Source organism: Acanthochromis polyacanthus, chromosome 16 (genome assembly GCF_021347895.1).
Source record: "Acanthochromis polyacanthus isolate Apoly-LR-REF ecotype Palm Island chromosome 16, KAUST_Apoly_ChrSc, whole genome shotgun sequence".
Lineage (NCBI taxonomy): Eukaryota > Metazoa > Chordata > Actinopteri > Pomacentridae > Acanthochromis > Acanthochromis polyacanthus.
The window spans coordinates 8,799,531-8,808,784 of record NC_067128.1 but is presented as its reverse complement, the minus strand read 5'-3'; the positions used below and the strand labels follow the sequence as shown (position 1 = coordinate 8,808,784).

The 9,254-nt window shown below is 40.9% G+C and overlaps 1 protein-coding gene across 1 annotated transcript in view; it reads left to right on the top strand.

Moving 5' to 3' along the window:
• Nucleotides 1-1,244: 1,244 nt before the first annotated feature.
• The window catches only part of LOC110948040 (reticulon-4-interacting protein 1 homolog, mitochondrial-like), a 9,248-nt gene continuing 1,238 nt past the window's right edge, over nucleotides 1,245-9,254 (top strand). Inside the window, exons 1-8 of the mRNA XM_022189411.2 lie at nucleotides 1,245-1,860; nucleotides 2,000-2,151; nucleotides 4,284-4,352; nucleotides 4,805-4,929; nucleotides 5,395-5,443; nucleotides 5,567-5,703; nucleotides 6,279-6,462; nucleotides 8,427-8,522. Of these exons, the coding sequence (XP_022045103.1) occupies nucleotides 1,563-1,860; nucleotides 2,000-2,151; nucleotides 4,284-4,352; nucleotides 4,805-4,929; nucleotides 5,395-5,443; nucleotides 5,567-5,703; nucleotides 6,279-6,462; nucleotides 8,427-8,522 (1,110 nt within the window). The 5' untranslated portion in view covers nucleotides 1,245-1,562. The remainder of the gene's footprint in view (nucleotides 1,861-1,999; nucleotides 2,152-4,283; nucleotides 4,353-4,804; nucleotides 4,930-5,394; nucleotides 5,444-5,566; nucleotides 5,704-6,278; nucleotides 6,463-8,426; nucleotides 8,523-9,254) is intronic.

Sequence of the window (9,254 nt, the reverse complement as noted above, 5' to 3'; positions counted from 1 at the left end):
AAACATTAAAACAAACCCACTTATAACCCCATGTGTATTGCTCCAGCATAAACAAATAGTGTCTTGTGTGCATTTGCTATCTTTGCTGATATGTGCTCTGTCCATTAGCCTTTGCTACACTGGCATGTATTCCACTCATTTGTCTCCAGCTGATGGAGCACTCAGCAGTCATTTCAGTGTTGAGTGGGCCTCTCAAGCATATTGGGTTATAATTTTTTCATGTACACTTGCATTTTTATGATAATAGACTATTATTGCTAGATGATGGGTTTTTGTGTATGAGCCTCCGTGGAGCCGCCACAATTCAGTTGTTTCTCCTCTAATAGGGGTTTATGTTTGTTGATGCTTTTTGGTTTGGTACTCTGCAGCAATTCATTAAAAAACAACAACAGCAAAAACATGTTTTTTTTGTTTTAGATGACCTCATAATATTATGTTAAATGTTAGAGTTCATTATGTAGAGTTTTAACCCTAATATTTAAACTTAAAATAAATTTGGATGATAAATAACACTGAATAATCTTAATTATAATATTTAATTTAATTTAATCTGATAAATTTGTAGCTTATAAAATTTTGTAGAGTCTTAACTTTAATATTTAAAATTTTCAGGTAAATTTGTAATGGCAATCTTATTTTGCTGCTGGAAAGCACTTTGGCACAATGGATGTTTACATTTTAAATAACTGTGACTTGATTTAACTGTGAAGGTTTTATTGCTTTAAATAATTTACATGTCTTTATTATCATTATTGACAAACTCTGTTGTGCATTTTTGCTTCTGTTCCCTTTAATTTTTTTGAACTTAGCTGATCATTTTTTAAGTTATGGCTTGCTAAAACTTGCTTTTAAATGTGCAAGATAAATAAAGTATAAATATTATTGACAACTAGAACAAAAAAATTCCATTAATGACATATTAACATAAATACAGTGAAATTGTTCTACATTATTTAGGATGTGCAAAAACAAAATTTAAAAAAAAAAATCAAAGCTTGCACAACATGTAAGGATAAAAAAACCTGACATATTTTATAAATCACTAGTTCAAAGTGTATTTCAAACAATACAGACTTTACAATTTCAATAACTCAGTTAAAACAAGATCACTTGTAAAATGCACACAAGAGAATGAAAGATAAGAGATTTAACACAATTAGAATTTATTACGCAGTTTTAACATACGTCAGAGTCTGTTCTCAACTTCTATTGGTGCGAATTTTTAGCTACTGAATTCTTATTGGCTACCGTTGTGAGTTCAAAGGTTAGCTTGTTTGGTAACCTGCATGTTGTTGTATGCCTAGCAGGGGAAAGGTGTGTTATCTGTGGATTTTTGCACCAGTAGTTCCTTATTTTGCTTAATGTAACACACAAATGTGTTGTCGCTTATGTATTTAACCTGTAATGTCCGTGTGTGCTGCGCGCTGACAACCCGGACATGCTAATGTTAGCCCTGTAGCTGCCTAGCTTGGTAGCTAGCTAGTTTGGTGACAAGCGTCCTAAATGTCAAATTGTATCGAAAGCTGACCTTGTAGGCACAGACAGCTGGAAGAACGATTCGCATGGCTTCAGTCAGAGCTATGGCTTCAACCAGTCTCCTGTGTTTGTTCAACGCGAAGGCAGCAGGCTCGATAAAAACATTATCCAGGGCAGGATGCAGTGTGTGCTTCAGGAGGAATTTCTCCAGTTCACCTTCAAGACTGCAAAGCTGCATGTCAGCCTGGGTCATTGATCAGTATGGCACTAATGGGGTCCTGAGGTACACAGAGGAAATCACAATGCCCACCATCAATTCTGCTAGTGAGGTGATGATTAAAGTCTATGCAGCTAGTCTAAACCCTCTTGATGTATCTATGAGGGGTAAGTGTCACTTAATATGAATTTATTACCTAAAAATTTAACTTAATGCTCTCCATGAGCAATGTAATAAGAATAAACAGACAATAAATGATTTGTAGTTGACTTTTTTAAGCGTACCTGCTGACTTCCTTCATTTCAGGTGGCTATGGAGCTAAACTGATGAAGTTAAGAAGGGATCCATTTTCTGCGATGAGCGACGATAATGAGTTTCCCCTCATTCTTGGTCGGGATGTGTCTGGTGTAGTGGTGGACTGTGGATCTGGGGTTACCCACTTTTCTCCAGGGGATGAGGTAGGTGCCCATCTTTTAGAAAGAGTACAGCATGTTTGGAGTTAGGATAAAGCGGTGTATAGAGGATGGATGGATGGATGTTTGGAGTTGGCAGTAAGGAGGAAGACAGGAGTAGGAGTGGGACATAATGTCACAGTGGTTGCTTTGTTAAGTATGCCTGAAAAAAGGTAGCACAGACTTAAATTCAACCTTCACTGAGATAATAATGTTCAGTTCGGTCTCCTCTGATCCTGTCACATACCTCGCATCTAAACTATACTTGTTAAGTTTGTTCTTTGTAATGGCATTGACCTGGAATACAACTTACTGATGTGTTTCTACTGTTTTGCCTCTTGTCCCATTTACAAACGGGAAGGAAAAAGAATATTTTGAACACATCTGAATATAATCCAGTCCAGCACATCACCAATTCAATTCAATTCAATTCAATTTTATTTATATAGCGTCAATTACAGTCAAATCGTCTCAAGACGCTTTACAGAACCCATATGCCTGACCACCACCAGAATCTACGACCTTAACAAGAGACATTGGGCTAACACAGAATTTAAGACCCTCTCTTACTGCAGTGTATCGACTTCCAGAGTTTTGTACATAACAATACAAATAACTTAACCTTGTCATCTTGTTGGGTGAACTTTTCATGTAATTTTTCTTTTCAGGGTCTGTTTCCTGGTTGAACATGTGTTCCTCAATTACTCCAATAATACAGCTTGGCATTTTGTGTCTTTTACAGTGTTTTAGCAATGCTGTAATTGAGCTAGTGTGCTCAAGTAGCAGTAAATGGGTAGAGGTGCAGGGGAAAAAGAGGCAGGAATGTGTAGATTTGCACATAAGAGAGGATGCAAAGATGTAAAATTACATTTAAGTCATTTTAAAACAGGGACAGATTATTGTTTTGAAAAAAACAACTTCTAAATACACAAAGATGCAATTGTAGGGGTTTAATTCATGACTGATGTGGGTCCTTTCTGACAGTGTCACTCAAAAGCGAACATCATAATCTACCTAAATGTAAAATTCATGGCATGTCTGTTGCACCAACCCTTTGGTGCACAACATGGGTCAGACGTGACCCAAATTCAATGGAAAATGGGTATCTCGTGACCTATGTTGTGCATCAAAGTGTTAAATTGTGTAGGTGTACCTAATAATGAAACAAGAGAATGTGCAATGTAGTACAGTGTATCAGAAAATAACAGACATTGCAAAATAACCAAACAGAAAATCGGTTTTGTGGTTAGTGCAGCAAACAAAATGAAATTTCTTCATCACATTGAATCAAAAGTCATGCAAACATCCAGTATTGTGAATATTTGACGCAGTTTCCATTCTGATCTGACACAGAGGTTCCCAGCTCCCAAGTTGCTAATTCTGAGATGATAAGCAGGATAGTAAAGGAGAAAAACATTTGTGCTCTTTATTATTTGCTTGTTTCACTTGTGACTGATTGTATAACTGTAATAAAAAATATTTGCATAAAATAGGGGATAAATGAGTCTTTGGTTGATCTGGTAACAAAAAACAAAAACACAGACGTATGCAACTTGTAATGAGAGACTCTAGGTAAGCATTACTGCATTTTAAGGGGTCACACGTTGAAAGGTTGGGAAGCACTGTTTCAAAGCACTCAAAAAATTGTTAAAGATATAGCTAAGACTAAGAGAAAAGAGATTATGTTACTGAAATGTAATTTATTGTAATATTGCTCACCCCGATTCCACACTCCTCCATAGCTGAGTCACTCACATACATTTTCGTGGAGGAAAGATCAAGTTGTTTCTGCTCAGTCATCACTTACGTGTGACTCATAATAATTTGAGACTTCTGCTGTGCTGTCTCCCACGTATCCACATTACAGTCTTCCGGCAGACAGAAAGGTAATTATGCAAATTCAGCTGAAAGTGAATGTGATTAAATAATGGAACAATGGAGCAGTAAAAAATTTCCACATGCACTCTTCGAGTAATTGTTTTCCACAAGTTTAAAAATATCTTCGGAAAAGACTAATTACAAGAAACGACCGGCAGAGTTGTCAGAGAGCTTAATAGCCGATTAACCAAATTCAGAGACTGTGAGTAGGTGGTTAATTTGAGTTGTGTTCAGCATGTTAAATGTCATTTGTCTTCCAGGTGTGGGCTGCTGTACCCCCATGGAAACAAGGCAGTCTGGCCGAATTTGTGACTCTGACAGAGTACGAGGTAAGCTACAGTCTGCAGAGTGCAGTTGATGCAATAAATTCACTGTGTGTAATTTAACTGCTGCCTCGACTTTAAAGTAATTTAAATTTACTGTCAGGATGTTTCCAAATAAGTGGAAAAAGCTGATTGAGAAGTCTTATTTTAACTGGAAAAAAACACATATTTGACAAAAGTTTGGAAGAAGTGCACCCTGTTACGTAATGCTGCTGTGTAAGAAGTAATTAGGATTAAGTTTGTTTGGTTGCAGTCGCCACTGTGGCAGCAATTACAGGGACATACAAATTGCCCTGTGCTTTCTTGCTGCGTTGTACTTCATTTATTCAGCTGCTCTCGCTAGCTTCCCTCGCAACAGCTCTGGTGATTAAACTGAGTTCCTGAATTGCTAATTTAAAAGATTGTTTACATATTAATATAGTTCTCGCTGTTCAGTCTGTCTCTGGCTGTTTTTGCAGGTTTCCTACAAGCCAAAATTACTGAGTCACATCGAGGCAGCGTCCATCCCCTACGTAGCCAACACTGCTCTGTCTGCACTCGTGAATGCAGGTGGTCTTTGCAGAGACAACGCTTCAAATAAAAGGCAAGCACCAGCCTGAAACTTAGTATCGAACCTTTTTGCCAAGAGAGGTGTGAATCGGGAAGAAGTGAGAAGTCCCTGAGTGCCATTCCAAACTGTAATCCTTGAATTAATTCGTTAGGGTCTTAGAATTTAAATGTGCTCTTTTCCTGTTAAGAAGTCAGTCCAGTCATGCAGACCACGACTTTAATGAGGCGTTCTCCAACACTTTCATTCATGTACTTCAACTAGTCTCGTGTTTCGTTCTAATTGGCATCAAAAGATCCAGCTTTTAAACCATACACTGTAAGAAAAACTTAACCTGATGAGTAACCTAATGGAACTTCCACTTCTCTTCTAATGTAATAGCTTCCAATCCTGCAAATCCCTTCTCACCCCCCGAGGCTCCCACTTCTTTTCGTAGCTTCGTTTTAAATGAGTCGCACAGTAATTGAATGACCCTGTGGTTGCTGGGGTTTCTCCTCCTAGAGTTTTGATCACTGGAGGATCAGGAGGTGTTGGAACATTTTCCATTCAGGTAAGGCAAAGTTTATTCCTGTAGCCGTGCCTGCGTGTGTCTTTCGCAAATGTTGAACCCTGCAAGAATGTACGGCCTCCTGCTGTGCCGATTTATCTGTGTTCTTCCTCTACTTTCTGCCAGCTACTGAAGGCTTGGGGAGCCCACGTAACCGTTACGTGCTCTCAGAATGCTGAAGGCCTTGTTAGAGGGCTCGGGGCTGACGAGGTGGTGGACTACACAGCAGGAGATGTCGCTGAAAAACTAGAAACAATGGAAAAGTAAGACTTTGCTGTTGTGTTTTTCGAGATACACAGACTATAAAAATTGTGCCTTACATCATGTGTAAAGTGGTTTCAGTGTTTTTTTTTTCTTCTTAAGAAGCAGATTGGAGCAAAATGTTCTTTGATGAAGCATCATTAGAGTCAGTGCCAGTCCAATAAAGGTGCTAATGAAAAGCGATCATCTAAGACTGCTAAAATTATGTACGCTTCCCCCCATAAACACCCTAAATGTGGTAAACATCTTCCTGTCAGCATGGCACACCTGCTCACTGACTCATTTTCTAGTTTCCATGGAAACCAGGGCTTAAGGTCTGAGAGGATGCTGGTTCACTTATTTTCCTACCCCCAAAACAGAATTGGTAAACCTTGGCCTTAGCTTAAAGACAAAACAATTATCTTTTCCTGGCATTTAAATGGGTCCTCTAGAAGACAGTGCCATGGACATGAGATAATTAGATTTTAACAAATTAAAAGCCCACAGGGGTCTCATATGTAGCCGCTTGTTTGATTTTTAGTATTTAAACCTTTGTCCAACAGGATTTCCTTAAGTTTGACTGTGCTTGCACCCGTAGATTTGATGTTGTTTTGGATGGCGTGGGTGGAGATACAGAGGAGTATGCGATGGGCCTGCTGAAGCCCTGGTCTGGGGCAAAATATGTCACGCTGGTAACACCTTTACTCCTCAACACCGATTCCATGGGCCTGTTAGATGGGACGCTTCATGCCGGCTTCACCCTCCACAGTAAAGCCATTCAGGTAAACATGAGTAATACTGATGTGAGAGATGACACCGCTGTTTATGATCAAGCACGGATGTCTGCCTGTTTCACAAACGGAGGCCTTTCTGCTCAGTTGACTGTCTTTACAAAGTGCACTGAGCCTTGTGTTTCTCTTAAGGCTTGTGTTTCTCATAAGGCCAGTAGGCTGGGTGTGGACTACAGGTGCTCCCAAACTGAAATGGCATACTTGATCCCCAGTGGCATGGAAAGACAGTTCTGTGTTACGGGTGCACACCTGTTCCAGCAAATAGAAGTTTCTGCTGCATTTTACTTCCATTCAGTTGATCAGATGAATTAAAGTTTGGGTGAGGTTGGATGGGAATCATGTGAATACTTGACTTAGCCTCATAGTGTATTCTCCGTTTGGCTCGTGCTTGGTCTTTAGAAATACATGCTGCAGGGCGTGATAAATCTGAGCAGGTAAGGTGAGGATCTGAGCATTAGAAGTGTCTGAATGAGTACAAGGCTGCTCTGTTAGGGAGGTTCATGTCATGAGGGTGGTGGACAAACAGACGAGGAGAGGGTGGAGCTGCTCTGAGGACTGAGTCCAGTTGTCCGGGGCAGTGCAGACGCTAGTGAGAGCACAGCTGGCAGTGTTGAAACTGTGTATGAGTGTGTAACTGTGTAGGCATCAGAGTCGGTGCAGTGCGCGCGTGTGTGTGTGAATGTGTGTGGATGTGTTTGCTGCTGAACCAGCAGTATTTGGTGTTTGTTCAGATTGTGGCCGACTATCTCCCCCCGGCACATACCAGTGTTTGTGTGTTTCTTGCCAAGCCGCCGAGCCCCCTTTGTCCACAGGAGCAGCCAGCTGGTCAGTTTGGCGGGGCTCAGTCGCAGCAGTCACACCCTCAGCGCTCAGCTCTGGACAGCGAGTCTTTTCCATCGGGGAGATCACAGCGCAACTGAGCCCTCTAGTGTTAAGCTTCATGGCAGCATTGAGCTGTTTGTTTTTTCAACCGAGCAGGGGTAGTTTCACCGGAGCCTTCCAGGTGTGGCAAAGTGACGTCGCATAGCTTTATATTTTCATCAAATATCAGTGTTGTATTTCCAGTTAAGGACATGGGGGCGGTTTTCTCTTCTATAACTGAATGTTTGTTTGTCATAGCAGGAAACGGCGTAGATGCAGCCACCCGTAATAGTTTCTGTGTTCCATTACGGTGTCCTTGTCACCCAGTAGACCAGCAAGCATAATATGAGGGCCCTGAATCATAAAGCGCTCAATGAAATGCAGCCGTGAGTCATGATATTGATTGGTTTTTCCGCTATGATATGTTAGAATGTCTGCTGTGAAAAAAGTGTGAAGTTTTAACTAGTTACATTACATTTTTAAGACGTTCCATAAAAATGAATTCTAGTTACATAATAGTGGGAAATAATCAGCATTGAGTTGATTTTGGTTAAATTTTCTGTTTATGCTCATCTTCATCTGTCTTTTTTTTAAAAAAATTAAGTCGATGGTAACTAATATTTCTCTGCTGATAATGAGTAAAATAGAGCTTGAAATAATATTATAAAGGTTAATCCAAATAAAAACTCTGCTTTGGTTGGTTGGAAACCTCAGTTTTCTACAGTAGCTTAGCTTAGTAGCTTGTCTCAGCAAATTTGTAGTATTTCTATATATATATGCTATTCGGTTAATTTTTTCTCACTGTGATTATGTTGCACATGTCACAATAATGATCAGATGTGTGGGCTGACTTTTGTTCCTCCTTAGTATCTTTTTTCATTCTGATTTTACACAATTGTTTCATTGTATTTTCAGCATTACCTGGAGCCTGTTGACATTTACGAAAATGTAAAGATCAATTTAGGAGCCCTGGAGACCTTTGCATGCAGACCTCCTTATCTTTTTCTACCAGATAGATATTCTATTCTGTGTGTGCTGTGAGGCGCAGACATGCCCAACTTCTAATTATTGCCTCCTCCCCGGTCTCCTCCTAGAACATACTATCAAGCGGAGTCTTCTACAGGTGGGGGTTTTATGCTCCGGATGGGCCCGCTCTGGATGAGGTCAGCCGGCTGGTGGATGCAGGGAAGGTATTGTATGGCCTTGTTAGTCGTACATACTTGCCATTGGGAAACCTTGTGGAAATTCTCTCGTTTGTACATCAGTCGCAGTCTGAGAGTGAAATACATGCAGGGATGGCGGTCATAAAGACGGTGAATATGAACATACCAGGGATTCCGAACATGCCTGTATTCAAGGCCCTCCAGCGGCTTTGTTAGGGAGAGGGCATCATGTTCCCACTATGCTGGTTGGTCGGCGTGCACGGTTGGCTGCTGGGCGATTGAGTCAGGCGCCAGGAGACGGTGAATGGATTTTTTAAACAGTGCTGAGCAGCCATTCGCAAAAGCGTGTGGGACCTCTGTCCTATTGTCCCGGGGCTTACAGCAAGCGGCACACTCAGACCAGTGGCGGGAAGCCTACGGACCCCCACGGCAACAACCACCCCCCACCTACCCACAAAACACACATGCACACACACTCCCTCTACACGTCCCATTTGCAGTCAGAAGTGTGGACGGTTTCCAGTGACGCCACCGCGCTCCCCGTTCATTGTTAACGACAAGAGATGCTGACCAGAATAACAAGCCCGGCCGCCTGTGTTGTGGGACTAGCACAGGATTGTCCAGCCTCATCACATTCTAAAAGCCCTCCCTCACGTTCTCACATTGGCAGCTATGAAAGCAGAGATGATGTAGCATTAGGGGGCTTGTGGCTATACGCTGAATATGTTAAATAATGTGATTTTACAATGACATCCAGTG